The 16023-nt window shown below is 37.2% G+C and overlaps 1 protein-coding gene across 1 annotated transcript; it reads left to right on the top strand.

The window, feature by feature from the left end:
* Positions 1-8807: 8807 nt before the first annotated feature.
* On the top strand, positions 8808-14040 carry LOC136810575 (uncharacterized). Its single transcript, XM_067067135.1, has 6 exons — positions 8808-8969; positions 9565-9765; positions 10535-10729; positions 11547-11783; positions 12630-12743; positions 13598-14040. Exons 1-6 carry the CDS (start codon positions 8828-8830, stop codon positions 13879-13881), a joined length of 1173 nt encoding a protein of 390 aa, XP_066923236.1. The 5' UTR covers positions 8808-8827; the 3' UTR covers positions 13882-14040.
* Positions 14041-16023: the final 1983 nt, after the last annotated feature.

Below are 16023 nucleotides of genomic sequence, written 5' to 3'. Positions count from 1 at the left end.
TCTTTATTCAAATATATATTGTTCAAATATAAAAGTTAATCATCTATTTTCCAATTAAGTTAGGAAAATTATTAAAAAGAATGATTTTGAATCTTACATAATATGGTCTTCTTTTTATTCTATATCCCGTTCCCTTTTCTTGTGGTCTTCTCCTATTCGAAGCAGAATTTTTCTGGATCGTTTTTTGTACTGTTATACAACATTGCGAGTCAAACTGGTATTTGGAACTTTGAATTTGTCTAATGAAAATATTTAACAATGGATGATGATAAACCAGCAGGCCCGAACATGGGTCGTCAAATGAAAGACCTGTCTGGTCATTAAAATACAAAGTTTAAATCAAAACAAAAATGGTATCTCACCAATCTCACGGTACAGTAGCTTTCAAGAATAATTTTTCCTGAATTTTCATTCTAACAAGATTTCTCTCATTTTTTCAAAATTTTCTCTTGCCTAAAATTTCAAAATTTTCTCGCTATTTCAAAGACTTTCTCGGTCGTGGCTTCTTCGTAAAGACGAAAGACAGATCTGGACTTATTTCTTACTTTCCAGTCTCTTGATCTCAGTTTTTCTGACTTTCTGGTTCTGTGTGAGTTATTTACTATGTTTTCTAACTTACTGAATGACTTACCGACAGATCGCCCACGGTTGGATTCAAACCACTAAATGCAAAGTTCCGATGTTTAGAAACCCAATGCCTTATCCACTGCGCCACGGATGATTCATGCCGAAAGAGCGTTTCTGATGGCTATTCATATTGTACAAACTGCAGACCAGACTGTATTAAGAGAAAATCACAAAAGAGTGCTTTTTTCGAGCTCCAACCCTAACCCTAACTGATAATACCAGGCGGTGTCGATCGAACTGTTCGATTATCGAACTAATCGAACTTAATCGAACCCTATCGAACGATAGCTGTTCGATTACCGAACCCAATCGAACACCTATCGAACCGGGAAAACTTTCGTAAAGTTCGATGACTGTTCGATTATACGATTATAGTTCGATCGCAGTTCGATGAATACGATTGAGGTTCGATCAGTTCGATTAAGATCGATGAAGTTCGATTGGTTCGATTAAATCGATTTATACCTTGCCACCCAATTTTTTATTTATATTCCGAGGGCGTATTGGTGGCCGCCCACGGGCCATTCTCGCGGGCCATCCTGTATCCATCCCATCGGATGGGACAAGCTGGAGCTTTTACAAGCTCTTTGGTCGTTTAATTTGTAAAAAAAAAGATTTTAATCTTTATTACTTTCTTTAAAGAAAGAAGCATTCGGTGCCTGTGTTTTGATTAAACAACCTCGTAATTTTCTGAAAGGTAAAGAAAAGTAGAATCAATCTGACACAACCATCGAACCACATCGAACTTAAATCGAACTCATCGAACATCAATCGAACTTCATCGAACAAAGAAAACTCATCGAACTAAATCGAACTTATCAAGAAATTTTCGTAAAGTTCGATAGCTGTTCGATTGGGTTCGGTAATCGAACAGCTATCGTTCGATTTTGATCGATAAAGTTGTTCGATGGTTCGATAACGAAAATCAGTTCGATAGGGTTCGGTTGACACCGCCTGGATAATAACCAAATTCCTAGCAAATCTGATACGTAACCACACCCAAACCACATCCATACCCAACCCTACCAGGTCACCTGCAGGTCCTGACACTATTCCCGCATGCCGGATCCGAAAAATAGATACATGTCTTTCGCTTTTACGAAGAAGCCTTCACCGACTTTCTCTTGCTTTTTAAAGTTTTTCTCCAGCTTTCTCAAGATTTTCTCCTAATTTTCCAGTATCTTTTCAACTTTTTAATTTTTGCTGATTCCCCAAATGTTCATGGGAAATTCGAGTTTACAAGGAAAAGTTTTGCCTGAAACCACTTACTGTAGCTACAAACCTTCAATCGAAAAGGTATGGGAAACTTCCACCCCTCCTCCGAAGATAAATTCTAGCAATCATCAAGAAGAAAATAAACTGATAGCTTACACACCATCATACCAAAACTATCTAAGTCAAGATTGGCCTTGTGTTTTGTCAGTTTGTCATTCTTGTTAGTTTCAACATGAATTTCAACAGTTAGAAAATCAAAGTTGTAGTGGGGCCTCGATTACTTCTCTGACTCGCCTCCTTGAAGAGCTCGCACCCGCGTTTTTCCCGCGTATCTGCTGTTTTTTGGTGAAAATGTTATGGAGATAAACCGCCATGCCGCCAAAACGCGAGTGAAAATTAGGCGGCTCAGAGGGCGCACAATAAAGGATAAAGCGAGATAAGGGGTGTTTTTAAAGGCTGTCTTATGCTCACTGATGATAGCGAACCAAATAGTTCTCTGGCGTCCACCAGTAACGTGAGTAAAGTAAAGCCTGGGATACATTGGGACGCGGTTGTGCACGTACATATAACTATTATATATAACTATCCCTCATTTGCATCCGGTTCAATTGCCCCTCCATGGGCATCAGCCTGAAAATATTTCGGTTGCGAAATACCGTAGTAATCCTATACATGTTGAGATTTTTTCCTTCAACTCTTAAGGGCTTGGGACATTTCAACCTCAACAGTGGCGTTGTGGGAAAATTTTTCTGGTCAATTTTTTCTAAATGGCGTCCCCAATTTTCCAAAGTGGCGCCTCACCCACACCAGTGTCTAAACTATTACTAATTCACTTAATTCCTTTGCCTAGGCATAATGAGGAAGGAAATATTTAGTTGATAAGAGTAGATATATCTCTGATCTCTGATGTATGGAAAAGGGTGAAACAGGCCCCACCCATGGTTGGGGCCGACTAGAAAATTTTTGAAAATCTACTGCCAAGATACCCTAAATCACTAAATAAAAATAGACAAATTTGACACTTGCTAGAGTAAAAAGTAAGAAACAATGTGTAATGCGAGCGAAGTGAGTGAAAAAATTTATGATATTTTATTATTTCAATATTGTTGTCAGCAAATTGGTCTTGGGCAGAGTTAGATTTTCATTTAATAATGCTATATGGTACATAAAAAAAACTTGTAAATTAGCTAGATTGCAAAGAAGTTACCAATTAACTTTATGGCGGGCGAAGCAAGCGAAAGAAATTGCAAGTAATTCAAAATTATTTCATTAAAATTGGTCCTGGGGCGCAATTTAAGGCGCATAAAATATGATTTAAAAGATCGGGGCGTTTAAAAATTTTCTTTTGGCGCCTCTTGCTCTTCGGCGCCCCTTCAAAAAAGCTCCGCTGGGGGCCACCCTGCCACAACGCCACTGCTCAGACAGCAGGTGCCAGGTCTTATCACAGACTTCTGCAATTTGTAAATCCGCTGTGTGTTTTTGTTATGTTTTCACAGCAGGAGAAAATGTAGGATGTGTTCTTTAAATCATTCTAAAAATATCGTGCGCTACTCTGCAAAGCTTTTCATGTTATTATAATATAATCATATGACGAACATCTCTCATTACTGTTGGTCTATAACACTTGAGACATGCGATGGAATTAATTCAGACCGTTCTCACAGGTTGACTTTAAGAGAAAGCCAAAAAAGTGTGGTATGAACGGGATGAAAATGACTACTGGCAATCGAACAAAATGCCTGTGTCAGACCACTTTTAAAGATCACTTTCATTTTTAAAGGGGATGGTAATTGAAACTTCATTATCTAAAATTCACAATAATGCAACAAATGAGACACAAAACGCAAACACCTAATTGCAATTGGGGAATAATCCGAACAAATTCCTTTAAAGATTGTCTTCTTACCGGGTGATCTACACAAACAATTCTTTTTTCTACTCATAAAAGTGGTCTGACACAGGACTCTTTGTCGGGATACCTGTAAAACCAAAGAATCGTTTTTAAAATGTTGCTTTTTTTTCTAATTTTTTTTCACGGTAATCCAATAATCGAACTCAGCCTTAATTTTTTTTAAATCAGACGTCGCCGGACGTCGCAATTCGAAAAAAAATTGACAACAGAAATATTAGCCCGGATTTTTATTATCGATAACTTTATTTTCAAATGCGTAAAATTTGCTTCCAAAACAGACAAACATGGCAATACTTTTTTGGTATTCTCCTCGGAAATTTATTCTCCATTTCTTCTATAATCGTATATTTCTGAGTTTCAAGTTATTTTCGAGTTATTTCTTGGCTTGATCAAACGATATGGACTGATGTTGCTGAAGGGAAACAAATTTTCCAAAGTATTTCCTCACCTAGATTTTATTGTGTGCAACTTTAAATACAACCCAATTCAATAGCACTGGTGCAGTGGTGTCATATATCCATCAAAAGAGGTGCATTCCAATGTACATCATCGTTATGACGTCAAAAGCAATGTTTTTTGGGTAATAATAACAAATTTTTTTTGGGTCCAAATATTTATTTCAAATTAACGTCATCACAATACGCTTCTTTTGAAATATAAATGGTTGCCCCTTAACAAATACAAAGTTGGAAGTACTACTTGAGCATAAAACATTTTTCACCTCTTCGTCTCTTGATCTGCTACCAAAAGTCACATAAAGATTACAACCAAACTCGTACCCGGAGACACTTGCATCACTTTTTTAATTTTACTGATGGACGTGGTACCTTTATTCGTGAGCAAAGAAGAATGGAGCTGGGTCCCGGGGGGGGGGGTAATACCCTTGTCGACCGACGGCGGTGCTCCGCCGAGGTTCGAAAAATGGACCCTGAATGGGACTGAAATTCCAAAATGTTCTCAAAATTTCTACTTTTTCCTCGAATTTTCCAAAAATAGGCACCCTACGAGGAACTAATTTTTCTATTTTGGTGTTTTTGCGACCCTACCAGGGACTCGTGGAGGTTAAAAAAGGTACCCTGACCAGCGGAGCATCCCCGTAACACATTTTGCCCTAGTACCCCCCCCTCCCGGGGGCTGGGTTTGAATTTGGATTTCTTCCCCCCCCCCTAGGTGGTGCTACACGTCGTTTTTTATTAGAACCCAGTTTTTTAAAGGCTGAAATTCGTTGAAAACTTAAGAACATCGTAAGAACTTGCCCAGCCTCAGTTTCGAAAAAATGACAAGAAACTACAATTTTTTACTCTTTTCAAGCAGTTTTAACCGAGATGGGTTTTCTACAATCGACAGTCAAATCAAGGTCAAATATTGTCCAAATTTTACCAATTTCAAGTGCTCTTTATTTTGCATGATATGCTCGATTTAGAGTAGTCTGAAAATTAAGAACGCATTTAAGAACATTTTAGGCTGAAAATTGCTAAAAAAATAAGCACATCCAAACTCAGCCAAATTTTAGGTGTTCTAATAATAAAAACACGTGTAGCCGCACTCAGAATTCGATCAAAACGACGACATTTGAACATCCATAATACATTTCAACGAGACCTCAGTTAAGGAAGAAAAAACTAACTGATAATTTTTCATCTAATGCCTTCTCATGGACCAGTTATAAGATCCTTGTTTCTAAAAATGGTACCTTTCACATGTAAACAATACTTTGTTCTTCAATGTCAACATGTAAATAGTACTTTATGATCCCAAAGTAAATAAAAAGGAAGAAAAGAATTAAGGGTCCATACAAACTTTCGTATTTAAAAGAAGGCCTTTGTAAAAATGTTACCTTTTTCTCTGGAATGAATTGACGATGGGGATGATACGTTTTCAGTAGAAGTTTTTCAAGAACCTTTGATCTACATCGTAATTTGCTACTCGTTTGACAAAGCTATAAGTCAGTGGAACTGCCTCACTTTTATTTTGGATTTGTCGTTATAAATTTGAGAAGCGGTTTTAGTAATGGCATATGAGTAAGGGTATTTGCAGAAAATAGTTAAGGCTCTAAGCGTATAAAAAAGTGTAATTTTGCACTGCGCGATTTTGTATTTCTGTCCATAATTCTGAACAGAGATCCAGGCCCGGCGGAAGCGAAGAGACTGGGGAGACTTCAGCCTCCCCGCCTACTTTTGAGCAAATGAAATTTTTTTCTCGAATTCCTAGCGAATTTTATCTCATTTTGAGCCTATGGCCTCCCCACTTTTACGATTGTTCCGTCGGGCCTGAGATTTTGATGATAGTCGTGACCGTGTAATGAAGATTGAAAAACGCGCTGGTTTGATGAGGGGTACCATTTAGCTTTAGGGAACTTTGTGCAAGAAGGTGATGCTTTTGCATGTAGCTATATTCTAGATAGGCTACGTCATATCTTGCTTCGTTTCGAGCCTGAAGCTGTATATTGTCTAGACTATGTTGTTCAAGAATATTTTCGAAAACAGTAGAAATTTTGAACTTAAAGAAGTTAAAGATACTAAAATATATGAGTTCAAAAAATCTGTGTAAGTGTACTTTCGTTCAAATGCCCTTCATCATTCCGCAGAGGTTGTAAAATTACGAGCTATACTTGATTCTTGCCGGTTCTGGTGGTGTTTACTGGCGGTCCCTTCATTTATAAACTTTTTATGAATTACCAATATTGCTACTTTCGATTTCCCACAAAAGATGAATAAAATTTATATACATGATATTTTCTGTAATAATATCTCTTCCCAATATACACAGAATGAATAATTTACAGACCACGAAACACATTGAAAGCCGCAAAGCGGAAAATGAAAATCGAAACAAATATATTTTTGATTTTGATCAGGTTACAGTACCTTGCCTAATTTGAGTTTTTATAGTATATGCAGCCAGAATTTTGTACTATTGATTCAAGTCAATTTATATGGAGCGTGTCATATAAAACATCTTGTCAAAGTAAAGTTCTACATAAAGCTCATAATTGCAGGCTTTTATTTTGGTTTGGTACCATACAAAACATGACCTGTTTCGTACCATGAAAACCACAAAAGTGAAGTAAGTAAGTATAATCATCTGGTAGCTGTCGGCAGAGCTGGGAGTGAGGGAGTCTCTCCCCTTTCCTATATGCAGTAGACCTGGGAGATTGAATACTGAGGTGGAGCGATACACCTTCTCTCAGCTCCAAGTAACTTACCGCCTAGATCAGATCACTGAATTTGCGGTAACCGGGAATCGAACCCACAACCCTTGGATTGTAAGGCGAATGCTGAGCTACCCGGCCAACAAAAAGTGGAAATATACCAATAAGTATTTTTAACTTCAAATGTTGGAAAAATCTTACCAAATTAGAAAAGGGAGCAAAACAAGTCGTTCAGTAAGTTTGGGATAATTCTTCTGGAAAAAGATTACTACGACAATTTTTTTATCTATTTTATATAGTAGTGTAGCTTCCGACTATTTGCCAATAAGTCTTTCGCGATTGATTTTATCTGTTTTTCATGCGTCTGAAACTAAGGGTCCTTAAGTAAAAAGATTATTAAAATATGTTGGGGACTTGCATCAACCATGAAACTAATACAGACTGCGAACATTCATCTCCTTTGTATTTTTGTAGAAAGCACTCCTAGCTTTGTTGCTGTCTCGAATGTTCAAGTTCTATTAATCCTTTTAGCTAAGTAATTTAAAGAAATAATTCTGTGACGGATACAGTATTGTTGTAATCGAAGATAGTCGTCCAGTCGTTCATATTTTCATGATTCAACTCAACCGAGAGAACAGAGCATGGTACTGGCCAGAAATTTGTCAATTTGGCTCTTGCCAAAGATTATTTCCCTTTTAAGGTACTTATAAGTTTTGGGTACTTATTGATTAGACTTAAATGGAGAAAAAAGATTAGGAAAAGAAAAAAATAATCTCGACTTGTAAAGATGAAGAGTGAGGTGTGGTCAAATATTTTTTTAAACAATCACATGTTTTGAACTTATACTGTGTAATTTTGATACAATCCGGATGTCAAACTCTCTGCTTTAAATAGTCGTAGTCGCGCGGGCATTTTTTTGTCCGCTTTATGCCACTAAAACCGTCCCAATCCTTTTTTGACGCATTTTTCTATTGTCTATAGGTGCGAAAAAAGGACTTGGACGGTTTTAGTGGGATAGAGTGAACAAAAAAATGCCCGTGCGGCAATCGGTGGCTATGGTAGAAAAGGTGTATTATTGCTGCTCTTACAACAGCTGAAAACACATACACGCAGCTTAGTAGAGAAAGGCTTCATACATAGTTGTTATGTGTAATCGAAAGATACTTTGAAAATTTTAAAATCGATTGGGAATGGTGCATCCTTTGGGTAAAGATTTTGTTGGTAAAAAAAAAGTGGGAAATTATCGCTTGCTTCTTACAATTATTTTTTGATTCTTAAAAGCAGGCTAGCCAATTATCTTGTGTGGTAATAAATTTGGGGTTTATTTACTAACAAGCATCAGCTTCATAATTGCCCGGGCGCAGGGTACTTAAGGTACCTTATCGGGGAAAACATCGTCGGGGAAAAGTGACGAAATTTTGACCAAGTAACGAATATTTTTCCCCGACGAAAATATTCCCCGACGAAGTTTTCCCCGATAAGGTATGCTTACAGTATGTACCTACAGTAGGTACGTCCCATTTAGATTTAAGTGGCATTATATGAGACTGCTCAATTTTTGGTCCCTGTACCGGTAGGTTTGAAGCTAGGAGCGTCGCAAACTATGCCGCACTGATCTTTAATCGGTCTGAATAACAATATCCAGATTGGCATTTTTTTCTTAGATAGGGATGATAGATAGATGTCAACGTTAAAGCTACAGAGTGATGAAATTTAACGGGTGGTGTGTTCTCAGGCTGCCTTGAGTGCACTGTAAAGGGTCGAAGTGAGAGAAGTGCATACTATGGGTTAAAAAGTAGGAAAAACGCAGAAAGAAGTTTAGAAATTCTGACCATATTCTGTCCATTTTAAAATCGACTAATCCATGTTTGATTGCTATATTTGACCAACATGTTCAGGTTAAAAATTAAAATAAATACACTATGAAATTTTCATCGAACCTCAATTTGAAATATTTTATACTGGCTTCATTGTTTTCTTCCTTATCATCACTGAATCAGCCTGCTGGTCAAAATGGTGAAGAACGAAGAGCGAATGTGAAAATTATGACGACTGAAGAGAGAGGTAAGACTGATGAGTTTAATTACACTTTTTTTCATAAGATGCTACTTTGCCTCAAATTGTTCTTATCGTGTTCTATATGATGTTTCTATAGGGTGCAATTAAGGTAATTTAGGCGTTATATCAAATCTTAACTAATTTGACCCCGAAATTGCTTGAAATTTACACTTTTTGGATCAGGTCGGGTTAGCGTGAGGCATGGCTACGAACTGAACTGATCTTCGGGTGGGTTGTGGCTACTAAGTGAACTGATCATGGCTGGAATTCTGGCCAGGAACTGAACAGTGAAAGTAGGAGGAGCAGTTCTCGGTCTGTATTTTTATCATATTCGATTCCTGGCTACCAACTGAACAGTGAAAATATCAATTCAGTTCGTGGCCATGCCTCACGCTAACCCGACCTGATCCTACTTTTTAATTACATTAATTTGATAAAACAGGCCTTTGACGTAAAAAAATCCGTCTGCAAATAAGTGAGGGAGCTGCCCTGCCCAACCAAACCTCTATGTTCCTCCCTCGTTGACGGGCCATTTTCTTTGATGGTTAATAAGAAAAGGATATCTGGGTTTAAAAAATCCTTCATTTGACTTTGTTTATAGACGAACATATAGGCAGCATTATACGGAAAGCCATCATGAATCCAGACCTAATTGACAAAACCAATAAAAAAGAGAAAGAAATTGCGGACCAAGTGGAACCAGTCATCAAAAAAATGTTTCAAGATAAACACGGGATACCTACCAAAGTTGAAATGAGTCGAGAAGCTGATAAAAATTTTGAAGTGTTATTATCTAAGAATAGTAAGCTGACATCAATCATTACTTTTCGTAATTATTTCACCAAGCTTTTGCAATACTTTTCTCTCGAAATTTTGTCGGCTATTACTCTTAGGGGCCAAATAAACGCCCCCCCCCCCGCTTGTTAATTTTTCGATTTTTTTCCAACCCCCCGGACGTTATTAGGACCCCCCCGTTTATTAATTTTTGAAAAAATTCCAGCTCCCTAAAGGAAAGTTTCTTGTTTCACTCTAAAAAACCTAAATTTAGTCTATTTTGACCCTTTTTAGGGTTTTTAAAAGTCTATTTTCCAACCCCCCGGTAATTAGGTCCCCCCGTTTATTTGGCACCTAAGAGTACGTCTCCCGATGGATTAAGTATAAATCAATAATTTCATCATTGTAATTCTAGTTGACCACAGTTGTCCAAAGATGAGACTCAACCACCGTAATCAATACCTAATATTATGTTGGATAACAATTTCTGAACGCTAAATGATTTTGTTTTCACGTTTTGTCCTGGAAGGGTATACACCTTTTCGACCGTAGCCGCCAATTACCGTGAGGGCATTTTTTTTGTCCGTTTTACCACCCTAAAACCGTTCCAGTCTTTTTTCCGCACCTATAGACAGTAGAAAAATGTGTCACAAAAGGATTGAATGGATCGAGTTTAGGGGAATACGGTCGAAAAGGTGTATTAAAGATAGCGTTTTTTTTCATCACTCTCTTGTTTTTAAATCTTAAAGTTTTCTAGGCGTAAGTCACAAAGTCCATAATAACAATTTCTGTATTAGGTACAGAATGGATGCAAACTATTCCATTCAAAAGTGGTTCAAAACATAAAATTATAATCAATGCCAGTACAATTACTACTAAATCTTTGGATCGAAATACGGTCGAGGAAAGAGAAGAGAGCTTTGCATCAGGTGATGGCGAAGGTGCGATGGTTGATCCGTCGCTTGTTGATGATGAAGATGCTGAGAGTTCAGGTAAGGATAACCTCTATCCAAATTCATTCGGATTTACAACTTACTAGAAGTGAAATCGAATGCACTTTTTTGTCATTGAGTTTCAAGCCCTAAACCACTTATTTCCCATCCAGAACGCCCGTGCGTAATTTTTACACAAACGCCGGATTGAAACTAAAACATATCGTCAGAATATAAAAAATGTAGTCCTCGAAAACAAATTAACTTCTAGACACAATCCGGCGTCATGATTACATTGCGTTATATGTGCGTTTTGGATGGGAAATAAGTGGCAAATTTCTCTTGCTTGAGAAGGATTAAATTTTCGCCTCTAGCCCTTCGGGCTTGAAACTCGATGCATTCTTGTACCTTTAGCTAAGAACTCCCCATTACTCAATCTCTTCATGACAAGAAGCAAATTTGTGTTATCTGTGTTCTAGCCGCGAATACTAGCGAAACAATTACTTTGCATAGATAGACAGTTCAATGTAGACTTAAAAGTTCACTAATAGTATCTGCGGGCGGTAATCAAACGCGTCAAAAACTTCTTGGTATAAGAACTGTTGAAATTAAAAACTGTAAGAACTTGATCACCTAATCGATCATTAGAGTAGATCTACAGGCCTGGCGGAAGCGGGGAGATTGGGGAGACTTCAGCCTTCCCACTTTTGAGCAATTGAGATTTTTTTCTTGAATTCCTAATTCCTATAGAAAATTTTATCTCATTTCGAGCCTTCAGTCTCCCCACTTTAACACTTGTTCCGCCTGGCTTGATCTAAAGTTGGGTCATTAATGAAGGCACATAAATCTCCTTATCAATCTTTTCGTTATTTAAAAGGAGTTGGAAGTGGTGATGGTTCGTCCAATCAAAAGCCGGGAAACAAACAACCAAAAACTACTCCCCAGACCTTTATTGAAGATTCAACTGCCATTTCACCAACTGCAATAACAACTTCATCTTCATCAAGCAACAAAATCATCCCATTGGAATGGTCAAATATTATCATCACTAGCGTCCCAAAAACAACTAAACCACCCAAACTGAGTTTCTACAACGAAAAACGGATTGAACTACGTAAGGAAGTTTGATGTTTTCCCAGCTGACGCATAGCGTCGTTTTTACGTTTATTTAATATTCACAACGTACTCTTGTTTCCCGAATAGACCCCCCCGCTAATTGTTAATCAAAAAAAATCCATCCCCCGCCCTTATTAATTAAAGTAATTAAAGTCGAGTAATTCAATATTTTCCTCTCCGTTAGTATTGGTTCTTATTTTACGTGTTTATTTGTTAAAGTTGCTTTTTTGTTGTTGAAATTGATATCAGTTAAAAAATTATGTCTTCAAATTATCCCCCTCTCTTATTCCATCACCCCCGCTTATTTGAATTTAGAAAATTTTCCTACCCCCCTGCTTTATTTGGACCCCCCTCCCGTCTATTCGGGAGACAAGAGTACATAATGAGGCCCCTCAGCAGATTTAAGATTTTAAAGTGCGTGATTGCGTGATCGGAGGAACAATCGTGATAACGTGATTTGGAAATTTTGTTTGCGTTATTGCGTTATTGCGTGATTTGAAAGGTGACTGGTGAGCCTCGTCAACGTTGAAACAACGTTGTGTGCCAGATGGGAAATACTTTTCAATTCATACTTGCTTTGGGAAAAAAGGTTACAGTTGGCTGATTATAAGCTTTTAAAAGAAATAGTAAATTCTTCTGAGGGGTTAAGTGAAAACTTTTGTCGATTGCCACTGCGAAATACTCTGGTTTTCTTTCCTGTGCTTTTGAGCTCCATTTTTAGCATGTGGTCACATGTCAGATTCTTAAGAATTTAAATTAACTTTAAAATCCTTAAAAAGCCATAAAATATCTTGTCAAAAATTGTGATTTCAATTAAATTAGATTTTTTCTTTTTCAACTTTAGATTATTATGGTCCATGTATTTTCTGCAATATTCGAAGCAGTTTATTTTTCGGACAGTTTGAAAGAGAATTGAAACGAAAACAATTCCGGACAGTTCTACTAAATTACGATTTCGGTAAGCATTTTTTTTCATTATAATCTTAACCCTTTGAGTGCCAGGGTCTTTTTTTCTAAGTTTTTTTTTAAAAATCGCTAGTTCAAACTTTAAGGGCTTATATCTCCTGATCTAGAAAGAATTAGAAGCTCGTATATAGCTCGTTGGATAGCTTAGAGTCTCCTCTTTCTTTTGGGCGCCTTCGGCGCCGCCCGATTGAGGAAGGGCGTGGTGGGCGGCGGCCAAGGGGGGGGTACGTTAGGGGAATTAAAGCAGCCAGGCCCGCTGCGCGGACCTGACTGAACTGATGGAAAGGTGCCCAGTGTTAAAACTTCAAATCAATTCACTAGAAGACAGAATAAAGTAAAACAGGGCCAAATTTGGAGGTTCTTGGATCACTCGTTGACCAAAAATAGTCAAAAAACGGTCAGAATCTCAAAAAAGTGAATTTTTGTCAATTTTTTGCATTTTTTTGACTTTTTTGCTTAAAATCTCGCTGGAAAGACTCATTTTTGAATTTTTTTTTGCTTGACCATAAAGGACAATCTAATTCCTACGAGTTCGACCAAAAATAACGATTTCTAACTCAAACTGGGCATTACAGGAGGGCTTCGCCCTCCTATATAGCCCATGTCGTATATATACGACATCGGCACTTAAAGGGTTAACTACATTAACTTTATCAACAACTATGGTTCCTTTTTTGATACAATATATAGTTTGATATCACACTCTCATTACCTTAATCAGAAAATAATCAGAAATCTAAAAATCTCGGTTTTGATTGAAGGGGCTAAATCTGTAGAATTAAGAAAAAATGAAAGTTTCAATTTTTATTAAAGACTTTTCAAAGTTACTTTTTTTATCCTTTCTAGCTTTCTTGGTGCAAAAATACCCATCAGGAATTTTCGCTACAATATTATCCTTTGGTGTGGGGCATACTACATTTCCGATGTTTCACTACCTTGAAATAAACGCTCCATTATCTTGCAGTTGTTTTGCAAACGCACCCAACACGAGATACATACTGGCGGGCTCCAAATACGCGGGAAAGTTGATTTTAAACGCGTTTTATCCATTGTACGAAGTGAACAATTTCAAAGACATTGAATTAATACAAGACGCTATGAAGAAAACGAAAGCGATCAAATTCAAATAATAAACAATTTAGTTGCCGCTGAATATTTGTGTTAAGGGGGGCACTCGTACTGAAAACGACCATACGTTTGGCCCAAAATTTGGCTTCTAAAATCGGACCCTTACAGTGCAGTGAATTGCCATGAAAAATCATACCCTTACAGTGCACTTTTTAAAAATTTCTTTCCCGTAAGGGCGAAATTTTTTGCAATTTTCCAAGAAAATGTAAAATTTTTCGACCAAAATTGACCAATTTTGGGCCAATTTTACCAAAAAATTGGCCTTTTATCACAATTTCCTACCCTTACAGTGCACTAGCTGAACTATGAAAAACCTACCCTTAAGGGCCGAACGTCTGGTAGGTCATTTACCTTGAGTGCCCCCCGGGTGTTAAGACTTAATTAGGTATAGATTGGAACGCTAGGTTTGGGCTTAAGCGATATCATGCGGGAAAAGCGAGAGTAGGAGTTAGGTATAGTAAGTGCAGTATGAAAATTAGCACCCTCTCACTAACATTTCTTTGAGCTCCTACGCACCTTCTATATTAGCGAAATCACAAAACCCTCTGACATTATTATTTAATGGTTTGCTAGTCTGAAATAAATATTAGTATTGAATTTGAGGAAAATGTTGCTCTGACGATAGGAAAGGTTAAACTTTCTCTCGTTATTCTTTATCCAACGTCTTGTCGGTGAAATAGTATTTACTGTATATAAAGTCGCCAATATTTCCTATCAATATTGGGGAAGACTTTACACCAACAGGGAAAAATTCTGAAAAAAATGAATTTATACATGTTGACAATAAAATATAAAAATATAAAATTATGTATGTAAATATTGACGTTTTATTTTATCCAAATTTATGTAAGATGAATTCAGTGTGGCACTTTTGTATGCAGGTTCCTTCCTTCAAGGGACGTCCCTCAAATGACAGACACTTGATCGATCGAGAAACGTTTTAGTAATTACGTCAGTCAATTTTGATTACTTACTAAAAAGTGTATCAAAATTGAAACACGAAAATTCTAGACCCAGCTATAAGAGTGGGATTCAATCAGATCAGGTGTGGTTAATATACCATCCCTTGATTGAGGTACGTGCTTAAAAAGGTCCCGTACTGACAGTTAATTTAAAAACTTTTATTCCTATATATTATTTGTATATTTTAACCTTAAAACAATTTGTTTTTTTATAAATTTCATATATACAAATAACATCAAAAAATATAAGTGAATCTTCCCGTACTTAACTACTCAGAATTTACCCTATTTACTATACACCTTTTCGACGGTAGCCGCGCAGTCAGGCGCAAGGCGCTTTATTATCTAATTATCCCCCCTATACTCGATCCAATCCTTTTTCTGTTTTCTATAGGTGCAAAAAAAGACTAGGACGGTTTAAGGGTGGTAAAATGGACAAAAAATGCCCACACGGCAATTGGCGGCTACGGTCGATAAGGTGCATTTCATAGGCTTCGTTTTTTTAGTACCAGATATTTTTCATCAAAAATCGGATCGAAAATCATGGTCGTAATATTTGAGAAAAAAATAAATTCACCGGGAAGTTTTGAAACCACAATCGATTTGTAAGTGCTCTAAAGTAGGTTCGAAGGGTAGAATTTTAACTCTGAGTTTTATCGCTAGACTTAAGACTTACGACCTTAGGATGCGAGGATCCAAAAATTAAAAAATAGTCCAGTAAGGCTCAGAATATAGCTTGGAAGTCTGCCAACCCCTCCCAAATTGAAATATTCGATTAAGTTAAAGAATAAAAATCGACTTTCTCGCCGGAACTTTAAATCTTGAAAAACGTTAAGATAACCGGAATTCTCATTATATTTCAACCATGATTGGAGTTTAGGGGGTAATCAAATAATGTGGCGAGTGGTACACGCCTGACCGCGTGACAACGGTCGAAAAGGTGTATTGATTAAAAGCATGTAACAGATGCACGAGTCACATGAAATGTGCCATTTCCTTTCCAGGTTAAGCCTAGATTTTGGTCAATGGCCTCGATCTCTGGAACCGGTAAAGGTGCTAAGTAAACATCATGGTAAACATGATACCGTTAGGCGTTAAAAATAGACGTTATGATGATAAAGCTAACATTCACCAAAGCATTTAGTCAAAACAACCAATGTAAGCCAAACAAGCTAGATGCTG

The sequence above is a fragment of the Clytia hemisphaerica genome, unplaced genomic scaffold, assembly GCF_902728285.1.
Source record: "Clytia hemisphaerica strain Z4C2 unplaced genomic scaffold, Clytia hemisphaerica genome assembly, whole genome shotgun sequence".
In the NCBI taxonomy this organism is placed as follows: domain Eukaryota; kingdom Metazoa; phylum Cnidaria; class Hydrozoa; order Leptothecata; family Clytiidae; genus Clytia; species Clytia hemisphaerica.
Note: the sequence above shows the minus strand (reverse complement) of the source record. Positions and strands in the feature narration are given on the sequence as shown.

What these genes read in the sequence shown, in the direction of transcription:
- LOC136810575 (XM_067067135.1), top strand. Translation starts at nt 8,828, where the DNA reads ATGAAATTTTCATCGAACCTCAATTTGAAATATTTTATACTGGCTTCA. An exon ending in AGTGTTATTATCTAAGAATA is followed by an intron (nt 9,766 to 10,534) that starts GTAAGCTGACAT and finishes TTTCTGTATTAG; the next exon opens with GTACAGAATGGATGCAAACT. An exon ending in TGAAGATGCTGAGAGTTCAG is followed by an intron (nt 10,730 to 11,546) that starts GTAAGGATAACC and finishes GTTATTTAAAAG; the next exon opens with GAGTTGGAAGTGGTGATGGT.